The sequence below is a fragment of the Puccinia triticina genome, chromosome 11A (assembly GCF_026914185.1).
Source record: "Puccinia triticina chromosome 11A, complete sequence".
In the NCBI taxonomy this organism is placed as follows: Eukaryota; Fungi; Basidiomycota; class Pucciniomycetes; order Pucciniales; family Pucciniaceae; genus Puccinia; species Puccinia triticina.
In genome coordinates this window covers 5,603,698-5,618,649 of record NC_070568.1, presented here as the reverse complement: position 1 = coordinate 5,618,649, position 14,952 = coordinate 5,603,698, and the positions used below count along the sequence as shown (strand labels likewise).

The 14,952-nt window shown below is 47.0% G+C and overlaps 1 protein-coding gene across 1 annotated transcript; it reads left to right on the top strand.

Moving 5' to 3' along the window:
* Positions 1-12,120: 12,120 nt before the first annotated feature.
* Positions 12,121-14,212, top strand: PtA15_11A541 (uncharacterized protein; the record flags this gene model as incomplete). The annotated part of the gene is made up of 10 exons (XM_053161460.1): positions 12,121-12,214; positions 12,285-12,298; positions 12,398-12,441; positions 12,535-12,555; positions 12,632-12,881; positions 12,974-13,026; positions 13,108-13,182; positions 13,273-13,323; positions 13,417-13,987; positions 14,093-14,212. The coding sequence occupies 10 exons, from the start codon at positions 12,121-12,123 to the stop codon at positions 14,210-14,212; spliced, it is 1,293 nt and encodes a 430-aa protein (XP_053025404.1).
* Between the last annotated feature and the right edge of the window lie 740 nt (positions 14,213-14,952).

Sequence of the window (14,952 nt, the reverse complement as noted above, 5' to 3'; positions counted from 1 at the left end):
CACTCGTCTTCAACACCCGTATCTTCTCATTCTCAACCCAATGCTCGTCAAATCGAGTGATCTTTTGCAAACATCTCAACATCAACCACTCTCTTTGCCTCATCACCACTCATCATCCTGACCGATTGATCTCGGTTGTTCTCCTTCTTTGCCGTCTGGCCCTCGCTCTCAGGACGACCAGGACCTCGCTCTCTGGACGATGTCGCCATCAGGACAACCTTTCTCTTCACAACAAAACTTGATACCAATATCGTTCTCGACGACCTTGCTCTCAGTTGGTCTTTGCTATCAACAAGATCATTGATTCCTACTAAGCCCGCCGCGCACCCCTTATATCTCATGTTATCATGACACACTATTACCAAGGAATTTATGGCGCGTAGATTATCCAAAATGAAAACATTTCTGAAATTTTGGGACTGTTTGGGTGTGTAACAAAAAAGCTATACAGTTAGCAGTAATTTTCCTACTAAGCCTGCCGCGCACCCCTTATATCTCTGGGAAAAATTCTGAAAATTATCAGATCATGAATTTGCACATGTACCATGATTCTGTGAAATTTTTGGGGCTACTGGGGCACAGGAAGCGATATTACAGGTCCCTGCCGCATTAAAATATGATTATTTTATCTCAATTTTCTCTAGGCTCAAGGAGACCATCAAATGACTTGATTTTTTCTTGAGGAGGTCATAAAAGGTCGTTCTATTGACTCATCGAAAAATATCTCCAGAAAAGTAAGCCGTTTTTTTGGGGGAATGCACAGTGCGCGAAGAGCGGTGGTGGAAGCGCGCACTGGGGGCGGGACGTCGAGACAACGACCCCCACAGTGCGCAAAGAGTTTTTCGCAGTGCGCAAAGTAAGTCCGTTTTTTTAAGTGAAATTTGGCCAATGGCATTGCTCACTATGAATCTTAGAAACCACAAGATAAGGAAATACACCTCTCTAAAATCTACCACACAAAGCACGGAGCGTAAAGTGAACTCAAGTCAAGATTGGAGAATATAACAATGTTAAATGAAGCAAAAAGAAGAGAAAAAAAAGGGAGTTATCGGGGGGGAAGTTGTTCCGGGAAACAGTTTGAGTCACGCAGAAAGACTGCTAAAGCCATCTTGGCTTTCCAAATGTTGAGGATTTTGTCGAGCCTCTCCGATCTGAACCGAATTTTCAAATGCTGCAATTTTTTCCGGAGAATCGCCCGCTGACTCTTGACTTTCGGACAAAAATTCATCAAATGAAAAACCGTCTCCTTTGCCCCACAATTGGGACAAAGAGGATCAAAGGCCCTACAAATGCGGAAGAGATGCTTTTTCAGTGCACAATGACCTGAATCTATTTGGTTTATCAAGGCGCTATAACCAATAGGCAAATCCAAGGGCTTTGGTTTTCTTGGGGCTATGCCTTCCACCATCCTGTGAAGAACCTTCTTGTAGTTGCTTTTGATTTCCAAGGCCTGCGTTGAGGGGGACTCCAATGCATCTTTGGCCAATTGATCTGCCATCTCATTGCCTACAATGTCCCTGTGACCCGCACACCATACAAGTGATATTGTTAAACTAGACGGTAGGTCTGCGAAGGCATCATCAATCTGCATGAATAGCCACTGCCCTGGCTTCGGAGTAGCTGGGTTTTTTGTTCTTAGAATGACACCTTGATTTTCAACAAAGATCAGTAGCCGTCAATGTTGCGAATCCCTGCATATCTCCTTGGCCAGTCTGACGGCAGCCAGAACCCCCGCCGCTTTGATTTCATGGTTTGACAAGACCGCCTTCTTCCCTAGGGAATAAGCGCTGAAGCTGTTCAGAGTTGGGCATATTGCTGCACCCGCTCCTCCCTTCTCCGGGTGGAAGGACCCGTTGCTGAAAACCAGCAAAGCCCTCAGATCAGAAGAGTATGAGGAAATGAGGGACTTAACCGAGATTATCGCCTCCTCCTTTGACTGCCCCAGGTTATAATATCCCAGTGCTCTTGATGGCCAAGGATTGAAGTCAAAGGTTAGGTGAATCCGCTCCGGATCCGCCGCCAAGGCTTCATCCACCAAGTGTGCCAATAAGCCAACTCTGGCTGCATCCGGAAAACAAGCGCCTGAATTGGCTCTGCTGGACAGAATAAAAGATCGGACAATGTTACTAGTCTTCACTGTAATTATTTTCCTGTAGAAAAATGAAAGACTGGTTTTGATGACTTCACCAAATAAAGATTGCACCGCCGATCTTGACTGAATAAACTTGGACAAAGTCGACTTGAACACCCCTAGGGTGAAAATCCCCACCAAGCGGTCAACCTTTCCAGCCAGGGATTCAACCTTTCCCTTGTTTGACTTTGTTGCCCAAAGAGCAGCGCCGTAAGTGATCCTAGGGAACAGGACACTCTTGATCAGTTTCAACCGTTCCGGCTCCTTGGTGCCCCACCAAGAGTTGCCAAAGATCCTTAGCTGGTTGATAGTTTTGTGGGCTTTTTCTTCCAAAGTCCTGAAATTCTTGTTGAACAAGAGCTTCCGGTCCAGCATCGGCTGAAGGCACTGAGCCCCAAAAGGGAAGTCCCCCTTGGGTACCTTGCCCTTGGACAGCCAGAGAAACTGTGCTTTGGCTTGATCAAAAATCACCCCGTGGGAATCACCCCAGCGGAGCGATCTTTGGCCTTCCTCAATCAGCAGCTCTCTGGCTGCCTCCGTCGAGTCCGCTGCAACCAAATGGACCACATCGTCCAGGTATCCTATCAAAACCAAATCTAATGAGGTGCAAAATTCCTTATTCAGCAACGAGTTGTTGTATAAAATGTACAGGATCACAGATAAGGGATAGCCTTGGGGGAGTCCAATATTGACAGGGAAAGCCGCCAAGGTAAAATCATCCAGTCTTATTGTAGTCGACCTGTCCTTCAAAAAATTGGCAATGGTCAATACCAGGTACGTCGGGCACTTTAGTTGAAACAGATAATATATGAGCCTATCGGGGTGTACTGAAGGGTATGCCGACTTCACGTCTAGGAACAACGCGGCCACGACCTTCCCCTCACGCCATTTTGATTTGACCCAATGTTCAAAGGCAAAGAGCGCGTCTTCCGTCCCTGATCCCTTGCATCCGCCAAAGTGGCCGTCCGCAAGTACTCCGGCCTCTTCGGCCCACACCGTGAGACGCCTGGCAAGTATGAGCTTAAACAGTTTACTCATGGTGCTGAGTAATACAATGGGGCAATAAGCCCCCGGTTTGGTGTAGTCGGGCTTTCTGTGTTTCCGGATTATCACCGTAACTGTGATCTTCCAGGAAGACGGAAATTTGTTGCTTGTTAGAATGTTGTTATACAACTTTGACAAATTTTCCTCTAACAGCACGGAAAAGGACTTAAGAAGTTTGTTGGCAATCCTGTCTATTCCCGGGGCTTTTTTTGGGCAGATTCTCCGAATAGCCGAAGCAACTTCCTCCTTGGTTATAGGGGGGTAGCTGCCAAACCTGCAAGATAAGTCCAGATTTATATCCGACAGATCAATTGGAGCATCTGTCACTGAAGTTCCTTTGAAGAGTAACTCAGCCTGTTTATGCTTGTTGTGCACAATCACGCCACCATTGCCCTTCAGAGGCAGGACCTCCCCACCCGTTGATTTTGACAAAAATCGAAGGACCCTATAGAGGTCACCCTCTTCCGGGTTCTCCAAGAGTCGCCGCCATTTCTGTTGTTTCAAAGTCCTAACAAGCAAAAGGAAATAATCATTCCACTGCTTATAACACTCGCAGGCTTTGGGCGACTTAGCCAAAATCATCCACTTCCGCGCTTGGTTGCGGGTCCTAAGAACCGGGTCCAATGTCTCGCGGCACCACCAAACCTTAGCCTTAGCCTTGTTTGACTGGACCTTGCGGCCCAGATGTTCCTGAGCCTGCTTCAGACAGGTCGTCAGTTTTTCAGCGTGCGCGTCCGGGTCCTCTGGAGTCTCAGCAGTAAGGGAAGATAACTCAGCGGTGACAGAATTGATTTTCTCAGCATCAAGATCCGACCATTTCGGAAGTCTCCAGTGATGGGAGGGGGGTGGCCGCTTCATTGCGAGCTGGATCTGGATCGCCTGATGATCAGATCCGAAGTTCTCACTTGAGATCGCTGTCGAAGCAACCAGCTTAGAACCTAGAAAATTAGCCCAGATCAGTTCAATGGTGAATCCTTTCCCTTTGGAAGAAAAGAAAGTGGGAATGTGTCTTGGCGAAGCAAGGCGGAAACCAAAGTTAGAAAGAAAACTTAGCAGATCTTGCGCTTCTGGCTTGGTCTTCCGAACGCCCGGGGGGTTCCAGTGCCTATGATGCAGATTAGCATCCATGGCAATGATTGTTACCTGTTGTCAGGAATAAAATTGCGTCAGCCAGTTCTTTAATTTGGGGACTGCAGAGGAAGAAGATGGTGGATTGTAAATGTTCAGGAGCCGGAAGACCTTCCCTGAGGGGTGTTTAACTTCCACCCCAACAAAGGTCTGGGAACCCCCCTCAAGTAATCTGATTGATTCTGAGGGGATTGACCGCTGTATATAAATCACAGTCTTATGTCTTTCATTCCAGCAATTAGGTACATGTTCATAGGCAACGTACGAACGCCAGGCCAAGTGTTGAGGCGGGCAGAGATCAATTGAGTTGATCCAAGGCTCCTGAAGCAGTAGGATATCAAAAGAAAGGGAAGAATTCAGAATACTTAGCGTGACAGATTGCGACACATGGCAATTCAAATTGAGTAAGGAAAAGGCATTGGGAATGAGGTTCTGAGAAGGGGCTGAGGCGGAGAGATCTTGACGGAGAGCATCGGCGGAGATTGTGAGAGCAGGTGATTGAGGTGATGGGACTGGAGAACAACGGAGAGATAATTGTTGAGGATTGTCGCGGGTTACGTTGGTTGTAACTATCATTGAGATGGTAAGGGTTTCTTGTTGAACCACCCTTTCTTGTAGGGACATGACATGCTGAATGGGGTGTGATTGATGCTGGTGACGCCGGCGATGTTGTTCTTGAGGCCTGCAGTGCATAACACACACGTCTTGACTCCCCCGATACCGTCGGGGCACTCATTTGTTGGGTATTTGCCCGCGCACTTCGCGCAGCAAGCATCTTCTCGGCACCACTTGCCGAAGTGTCCCATTTGCAAGCATTTAAAGCACTGTGGGGGTTGGGGCTTGAAACGTTCAGTTCGGTGGAAATCAAAATTCAAAAAGATTCCCGACTGTTCAACGCGGCGCGCCAAGTCCTTGTTGACAAAAGATAGGACGATGGATCCTGCCTTCTTGGCCGAAGGTTCATTGGAACCCATCCATTGAACGCGCAACAGGTCCGACGCTTGGAAATTGTCTTTGGAGGCGAGCGAGCTCAAATTGGCCGGATTACTGATATCAAAAGATTTAGGGACACCATGCGCCATCACAGAGTATGTGCTCGGAGTGGCCTCCAAATCTGAGTGCACTTCCTTGGACCACATGTGTTTGTTGGTCATCAGCCACTTCTGGTGGACTCGGTTACTGGTGTAGAACAATACATCCCCCGACGGCAGCATGCTGGCGCCGCGGATGGCCACATACTCTCCATCGACTTTGGCATCGAGTTTGACTAGCGCCTTGTTGGCTCTCTGGACTAGGGCGCATTTGGGCACGTCCTTGAGGGTGGTGTTTGCTGGATTCGAGTGTATGATCACCCGCTTTGGCTTGAGTGAGGCGATGGTCTGGGCGGGTGGGGGACGCGTTTTCGGTGCGTGGATTGAACCAGTAAGGCCTGCGGCGGTCGCAGACGCGAAGGATTTGACCGCAGGTGCCGCCGGCTTGGGACCAGTCTTGAAGAGCTTTTCAAACTCAACCATCTTCTTCATGATAGGGTCAATCTTGGCATCAACCTTGGCGTTGAGCTGGTCAACGGTGAACTCCAATCGCTGGACCAATCTCTCGTTATTCTCTGAGAGTTCCAGCACCAAGTCCGCGAGTCCGGCATCGAGCGTGACCGAGCCGTTTTTGTCACATACGCCAAACGTCTTGGTGAGCAGGATATGAAGACTAGACGCGGGGGGTTTTTTGACCGGGCGGGGAGGAAGGCGGACTTCCAAATCTTCCATCATGTCCGAGTGGTCCGCAGGAAGCGCGCCGGACAATCGAATGGGGTCGGGGGGGTGGTGAGTGGGAAGCATAAGCTGCCCGAGGGGATGGGGGGGGGGGGGGGGAAAGATCTTTTCTGATTTTAGTAGGGGGTTGGTGGGTTTTTGAGGGGGGGGTTGAATTTTACAAACCTTATTTTACAAGGCTTATGCTTTGTAAAAGGAATGCCATGTAAAATTATCTTACGTGGCGGGTATTTCATAATTTTACAAGTGTTCTTCCAACATTCCTAGTTTGTAAAATAATCCTTGCAAAAAATACCTCGTCAAGTTTCCGCTTGGCGGGCTCAAGTAGATTTTTACAAGGCATCTTTTCACGAGGATTTCCCTTGAAAAGAAAAACCCTCGCAAAAAATCATGTGAGGCACAAATATTGAAAATTGCAAGGTTTGCCTTACATGGGATCCTTTTTTGCATTCACAAAGGATGTAAAAATCCGACCAGAGGGAGAAAAAAGTAAATTTCACGAGGCATATGTGTATTTACAAGGCTTCCTTTCCCACCAGAAAACTTCCAAACAAGACCAAAAAAAAGGCCCGCTGTCTGTACTCAACCTTGGGTAGCTCTGCGGGTGCAGGTGCTAGATCGGGTGGGCAAGCGTTCAGCAATCTTCTGGTTCTGTTTAGTCTTTCCCTGGGCCTTCTGCCCTTGGAGAATTGGGTTGACGGTCTGCTTGCTGATCATTGGATGTGGAATGCTCTTTTTCAATATTTTCAAGCGTATCTTGAACTCGCCCGATGCTTTTTGTTTCAGATCGCTCGGATGTTCCTCCACTCCTGAGGGAGTGGTATTGTTCGATTGGGCCACTCCAGATGGAGTGCTGACGGCTTCTTGAACTCGTGTGACCTTTCGAGGTCGCCATTTCTTAGTCGGAGGGCCCGGGTGTTCCTCCTCTCCTGGGGGAGTGGTATTGGTCGCTTGGGCCGCTCCAGATGGAGTGCTGACGGCTTCTTGAACCCGTGTGACCTTTTTGGGCCGCCATTTCTTTGTTGGAGGGGGAGCGACCTCCTTCGCATCTGAAAGTGATACCTTGGGGACATGCTTATCTGAGACCGCCACAATTTGTTGATCTTCAATCAGCGAAAGGTCTTCATTAATAGTTGGAATGAGTCAATTAGGCGAACTGTTGAGGAGTATGCCCATATGGACAAAAGGCAACATTCCAGGCGCCCCTTCGTTGTTGCGCGCAATCTTAGCAATGCTATCCAACACAAACTTCTCCTTGCTCGAGGTCCAAGGTCGTGAGTAAAACACCCAGCTCGTGTAGGGTGCGCGTCCAGCAATCAAGCTATGATCTGGACTGATCAGTTGGGCAATCCCACCGTTCTCCCTGTCGTTATGCATCCATACACCCGAGATACTGCCAATGTTCTTGAGCATCTTGCTCCAATAATGTGTCCCGTTCCAGAATCCACAAGCAATCAGGGTGTATGTTACGCCGTGGAAATCCAACTTGGCAGGGAAATCAAGTCCCACCATAAACTCTAGCTGTTCGGCTTCCTCAAAGATTGTCGACACTTGCACCAACAAGTACAAGTGTTGAGGTGCCCCCCCCCCCCCTCAACAGACAAGACAGACTTCTTGATGAGGTGGTGGGGCTCGTTTTTCTTCTTTGTAGGGCACACCTTGCAGACCAGGCCCAAAATCGAAGCAATTCCATGTGTTGACCATGTTGTTAAAAGTGTTTGGATTGAATGTGGATCTAAAGCAGCAGTTTTGAAAGTATCCCGTTGGATTTGGATAGCAGTTATGTCTTGGTTTCCACAGGGATGGGGCTGTTGGACTTGCATTTGACCTTCACACAAAGCCATCCGGACTTCAGTAATTGTAAAGAGTTCTCAAGGAGGGTACATATTTTTTGAATTTTTCCTGAAAGATGGGTCGATGAGGAGATTGATGAAAAGATCAGTTGAGCAAAAGACACCGGCCTTGAAACTGCCCGGTGATAGCTTGTTGGCAGCTGCATGCAGGGAGTTCTGGCCATTTGTTAGAGAAGACCGGATCTGCCCGGTCAGAGTCAATTCCCAGGTGATCCTCGAGTTGAAATGCTTGACAAGGCTGGTAAAGATATTGGTTTTCAGGCCATTGGTTCCGCGAAGCCAGAGGGGATTGAACAGAGCATAGAGGCTTTTGAGTGCCGCCGCCAACCAGCAGCGGTTCATCCTTGCCGGCGCTTCCGACGCTGAGTAAGAGATGTACGTTGTGAGTGGTTCCTTGATCAAGTTTTGTGAATTTGGGGGCCGGCCTCCAGAATTCTTTGGGAGCAATGCAGTGGTGGTGTCAGGTGCTCGACCATCGTTAATCTCGGGTTTCTTCCGGTTAGCCGGGTTGCGCTTGGGTGGTTTCTGCCAACCAATCGACAATGCCAGGTCTTGCTGAGCCTTATTTTTTGCGCCATATTCTATTTAAACTCCTCTCATTACAGCGTGCCAGTCGTCCTCAAGGGTCTTGACAAAAGCATAAAGCTGAGCCATGCCGATTATCAGGCACTTCTTACCTTTGCTATCAAGTTAAAATTGAAAATGGTTAGTAGATGGCTTAAGACGGGATCAAAAAAGCCACACACATACCTGATCATGTAATACAACCGATGCATACTCTCCTGCGCGTTAGTAGTATCAGGGAGGTTGTCTTGACCATTCGCTGAATTTGTGATCATAGACCGCTTAGATGGAAAGAGCATGGCCTCAATGTCCACCATAGTCCACCAATCTAGCCATTGTTTTGTCTTTGGGAAGAGGCGCCGGAGCTCATGGATCTTATCCTCATGACTAGGCTTCCCTGCCTCGGGTAATACTAAAAGATCCAGGCAAAGTTTTTGAAATTGGGTCTGAAGAGGAACGATCCAGTCAGGCCAGCAGCTATCAGGCACCAATCAAAATCTGATCATACCTCTTGCTTGGGTGGGACTACTGCCCGATTGCGTTTGACGCGGGTGACTTGAGCTCGGAAATGCTCATGGCACCCCTTCAGCTTGGACAGGGCCTGTTGGCGGTCAGCAACGCCAAAGACCTTCATGTAAGCCGCAACAAATCCCTCCCGCTGAGCCAGGGAGAAGTCGACAACCTGGCAAACAAGCATCTCGCAATCGGCAACCGTGAATGAAGGCTGGAAGAATTGCTCAAATAGTGTTGTAAAGTGAGCCTGGTAGTATTCAGCGCTCAGGCCACGGATCCAGGAAAGTTGGACAGGAATCCACCGAGCTGTCTCCTCGCAGAACATCGAGGTAGATAGCAGATATCCGGTCTCGAATAGCTGATATGTAACATCCAAAAGCAGGCCCCTGCCGTATACGTCATTGTGGTGATCTTGGGTGACCAACCGTTCGGCCATCCATTTTGTTTGAAATGTGAAATGCTCACGCCCTGGTTTGAATGACACCGATATAATGAGGAGGCCAACGCTAGAATGCAGGTGTCAGCGCTGAAACTTGATTGAACGCAACTGTACAGAATTGTACTCACTGGTTCCATTGAAACATGTCGTGTAGGAACTTGTTGCCTAACCCGGCGCCACATTTATCCGGGTTGATTCCAAGCTTGATAAGAATCAGGTGCCAATGGTAACGCAATCTATTGCTATTGATAAATGCTTCGTGGATTTTGGTAACACTTTCAAACGGGTTCAAAGGCGCTGTTGGCTTGCCCAACTAACAATTAACATGATTCAAATCAAACAGCTTCAGTATCTTGGCGAAGGCAAGGATTGATCATTGAAGTGCTTACTTTGAGTTTGAAAGCACCAGCCTCGGGATTTTTCATAATCTCCTGTTTGAGCTTTAGTTTTGAAAGCGGGTCCGGCTTCTTCGGAGCTGGCCATGGATGGTTGTGGGTGCCGTGATGACGGAGGATGGCCCAACCAGTTATCTTATTTTTGTCAAAGCGGGTGATCGTATTTTTGCAGGATTTGTGACCAACCTTCCCGGGGCATTTTTGTGCTGAGCCCAGGCATTTTGGTTCCCTAATGAACACCCTTTCTTCAGCACCAAACATTGCAAAGCAGACAGATAGTATTACTGACTCACGATTGTAAGTAATCAGCAATTGCATTCTTCCCGATTGGTGGAGGACCAACCCACTGGCATCCCGGCTGGTTACAAATCAAGGCGCCAAGGCAGTACATGCGCACCGTTTTCCATGATTGATCGGTGTTCCATTCAACACTGTTTGTCTTGGGAAAACCTACGTAACCGAAGTTGTGGACAATCATATCGGGGGTTTTGACGAAGATGGTCCGCCAATTAGGATATAGCGGATATCCTTTGTCATCAAGAGTGCAGTCGTGATCAATGAATGTCTCTTTGTTTCCAGTAGCAGCAAAGAAAATCTTTTTGCCATTGATTGGCTCGTTGTTGGGATGTTTGGGAGAGGGGGGCTTGGGATCATTGTTGTTACTGCTGTTGTCCAACATGTTGAGCAGAATCACGGACCAGTAAGGGTTAGGGGAGTGCAGGGAGGGGACTGCTGGTATTTCTTCAGTCTGAATGAATAATCTGCCGATGGGGGGAGGGGAGAAGAAGGAAGGAGGAAGGACATACCGTTGAGTGCTGGACATCCATTGTGATCAAGCCTTTGAGGAGTGTAAAATTTGAGTATCATCGTGTGGTAGGAGGTTTTTCCGGTGGAATACAGCTTTTGAAACAAGCCTTGTATATGGTAACCCGGAAAAATAATGTTTGCTGTTCAAATATTGAAATTACATAGGGGGTGTTACAAGGTTCGCAAAACATTCAATGTAATATTACATAACACCTCTGTACACAGTATATTTCTGGTGCATGTTTTACGGTGAATTATTTACATGGGCTAAGAAAAGTCAGAAACTCATGGAAAATTATGTATTGCCCCGTACATGTAGTAAAATCACAAGGCACTGCTTTTACAAAGGTTATGCCTTGTAAAATATGTCTTGTAAAACTCACGCACCCGGTTTTTGAGGTGTCGACGCGTGTAGTGGGTTTTTTTTTTTTTTTTGTGGTTCGCGGCAGAAAAGTGATGGAGGTGCTTGTTTAGCTGACGATCGTCCGTCTGAGGCCAACCTTGCATTCAAGGTTTTTTAAGCACATGCAGACAAAAATCCACACCTAACTTTAAACCCAACCTTCAGATTGACTCCCGCCTGGGATATCCTTCTGTAACGACCCAGCGCTCGGTCGGCCCCTCCCTGCCCCCTCCGTACGGGCAGAGGGCAGCGGCCGATGGCCATGGGCAATGGAGGGTAGGGAAAGAAGGCGCTCCGGTTCTGAATATGAACTCGGTTCGTCTCTAACCCATCTCCAAGACAATCTACCGGAGGACGTTGGCTCCGGGGGGTGGATTTAGCCTTGGGCCTCATCTGACATCTGTCAGGTGCACCATGCGGAAAAGATATAAAAATTATGTGATTGCCCCCGGTCAATGAAACCAGAAATTTTGGAGAATGAACCAAGCGTTCTGCCAAACACAGTATGGGCTTGCCAAGACCTGCCTGTTCTTGCCTCTTCACTTAAAATCAAACTCTCATTGCTCCGCATATTGGCTTCCTCATGCTGGTCATTGCTGACATCAGCTGAGATTCCCAGTATGTATTATCGCCACAACGGAGCTAGGCCGTGTCTGGCCGTGTACATATTTGATGCATCGCCGATTCGCCATGCTGCAACTACACAAACATTCGCAATCCCACAACAGCTCTTTCACAGCAAAGCATTAAGTAGACGCTTGTTCAGAGGAAGTCCGTCTGGAGGGGTCAATATCAGAGACTCGTTATCTTGGCCATTCTGGCGGCTTTGATATAAATTGTCCCGCCTGGTCTCCTGTCTTGGAACTATAGGTGTGGATGTACGTTTGTTCTCTATTTACGCTTAACTCAGAGCCGCAATTACCAGTCTGTTACGTGCAGAATTAAAAGGGTAACAGCCGAGCACTTCACCTTCCATTCGAGCATTTGCAATAATACTGACATTTCTTCTAGTTTTTTTACTCGCACAGAATCACCAAGCTCATCGTACCACCAGGATATTACATATATCGAAGGATGGGGCTCCGGCAACTCCCATCAAACGTCTTTTCATTGTTTGATGAATACCCGGTGATGAGAAGGTACAGAAACCGGCGAATAGCTCCAACCAGTCAGTCTTCTTGCAAAGTATCCCGCCAGGAGCTTATCAGTAACTGATCCGGGGTGAATTTTCTGTGCAGTCCTTCTGATCTCAGTAAGCTCAAGGAAACCTAAATGGTCACTGTTTCCTGGCTTAGAACTCGGGCTCATGCGTCGGCCCGTCGAATTCTCTTCTTAAACCTTTCCTTGATAGATATTGCTTCTCATCGGCTTGGTTATTTTCAACGTCCTGACACAGTAAGCATTTCCGGGGAGGCTTCTAGATTGCGTATTTCTTTTGCCTCACTGAACAAAATCCATCCACCTCACCACTCCACATTGGCCTATAAGAGGACAATCTCTACGATACAAGTGAGTGAGTTTACAATTGGATCAAGCATCATGACGAGAATCACCAATACTCATTCCCGTCTTTGGAATCCGCAAGACCATTTCTGTCGTCACAATTTTTCAACGGAACAATGTTTCCAAATGGTGACAATGTCACCTGTCAGCCAGCTCCGATGAAGCTCAGCGAAAGCTTTTTTACCGTAGTTCCGGCCAAGGATGCCCCACGAGTTTCCGTTAGCACTCAGGGATACCAATGGACGATCTATGCTGTGATCCCTCCGGGCGGGCCGACGTCTGGGAACACTACAACAGGCTTCCTTTACTCCGGCGAAAAATTGAATTGTACCGTCAGTATCCTGGTCGCAGTCCATTATTTTATCATCTTCATTGCCAATCGGATTTGCATTATCTGACTTCATATTTTCCGATTCTTCTCCAGAGTGTTTATGCACACCATACTTATACCTACGAAACTGGAAATTTTAAGTTCAAGTGAGTGCATACGTAAATTATTCGGCCCACATGCACCTATGTCCGTGCCTTATTTACTGACGCCTTTGTGCACGCTGGTAGTTCTTGTGCTAGTTGCTTATTAAGCACCAACTTCACGATAAAGATATGCACTATGTATGATTCTGCTACTCCAAAGTGACTATCTCTCTCTATGTATTATCAGTAACCTTTAAATCCCGTTGCGTTCTTTTTGTGAATTGACATGCCTGCATTTATGCTATACAGGTTGCCCAAGTTTGCCCGGCTTTTCTACAACAACCAGCCAGATCTTGGCTTGTGAGCACATTTCTCAATAATCATCTTTAGATAACATTATCAAATGTCACATGGATGCAACTGAAAATCTAAGCGGTCGACTTACCGGAATAGTCAAACACTCGATCGGATCTACCGCAGCATGAGTATCCCACCCCATTCCCTACCGCGATCAGCATTCCCTCCAGGTTACAACGAGGAACAACCAGACTTAAATACTTCAATCGAATGGCGTCAAGTTACTCAATTAAGGTCTTGGCTTGGTAATATAAGTTTGATACCACCACCTGCCGACGGATCATCCAAGGAGAAGATTGTGATCCATAACTCCACGGTTGTCGATACATTTTTTGAGGCTTTCAAAGCTACCGATGGAGTGGAGGAGTCCTCTGGTTTTGAAACTGACGTGAAGGATATTGGGGTGGTTAAACCCCTCGGCCAAGTGTATAATCTGACTGGAATGCCGAAAGCCTGGGCAGAAGTTTTCAACGAGTCACTCTCGATGAATAGAGGCTTGATGGGTGCCGCGAATAGGGACCTTGGTGGAATCAATGACAAACAGATCGGAGTCAACTACTTATGTACGAACACAACCAAAGAATGGCAGACCGTTCCAAATCTCGTTTCAGTCACCGTTGGAAGCACATTGGCAGTATTCTCGGCTTGTTTTACTCTACTCGTTGCGGTCAGTGAATATTTTGATTTGACTTCTTCAAGATTCAATCCTATTGAAGAAAGGCTAAGTCAGCTGAATCTTTGATTTTCTGAACATCTATATATTCTCTTACAGATGGCTCGTAAATTGGACAATTTCCAAAGAAAAGATGTCGAAATGCATCAACTGACAAGCAGCCCCACTCAATCGACTCTCAAGTTACACGACGTTGAAGTAGTTCGTCTTAGTACGTGAACTTCTTGATCTTCAATTAGACATTATTCCCTTTTCTGGATGTAGCGGATATCTTTTGTCCATTCGAGATGGTTGGTACTTTCGGTCTCTGGAAGGATAATATACTGTCAAGCTTTTGGACCCATATGTTCTTTTTTTGAAAACTTCTGAGGTAATTTCCATTCTGAAAAGCCCTGCCTCTTATTAAATGGATGACTTCCTGTCGGCTAAAATGGTTAATCCAGAGTGATAGGCTAAACTTTACTGGCTGGTGAAAGTTGATTGAGATCGGGGTTTCACGAGCACCCAAGGTTTAGCAGACCCCTCTAAATCAAGCCATTTAGGCAATAGGAAGTCCTCCAATCAGAACTTAAATCCTCACAATATTTGTGTCAGGTTGTGGTTCTGCTACTCTTAGCTTTATCATACCTGCTGGTGTCACTCATTCATGACCTGTCATTTACAGGTCTTACCCTCAATTAGGGATCTTCATGTGACACCAGTGGATGTTCATTCACCCACCTGCAGCTGTTCATATCCAAGCGTCCTTAGTACAGTGGTTAGTACACTTGACATGGATATAAGAGACATGGGTTCAACTCCCATAGGACACATAATATTTTATGGAGTTTCACAATTTGAAGCATAGAATATCTTGGACGCTGTCCTCCAACTATAGCTACTAGGGGGGCTCACCTAAGGCTGATTTTGAAATTGCTTATGAAACCTTGCTTAAAAATCAAGGGATGAATGCGAGAAAT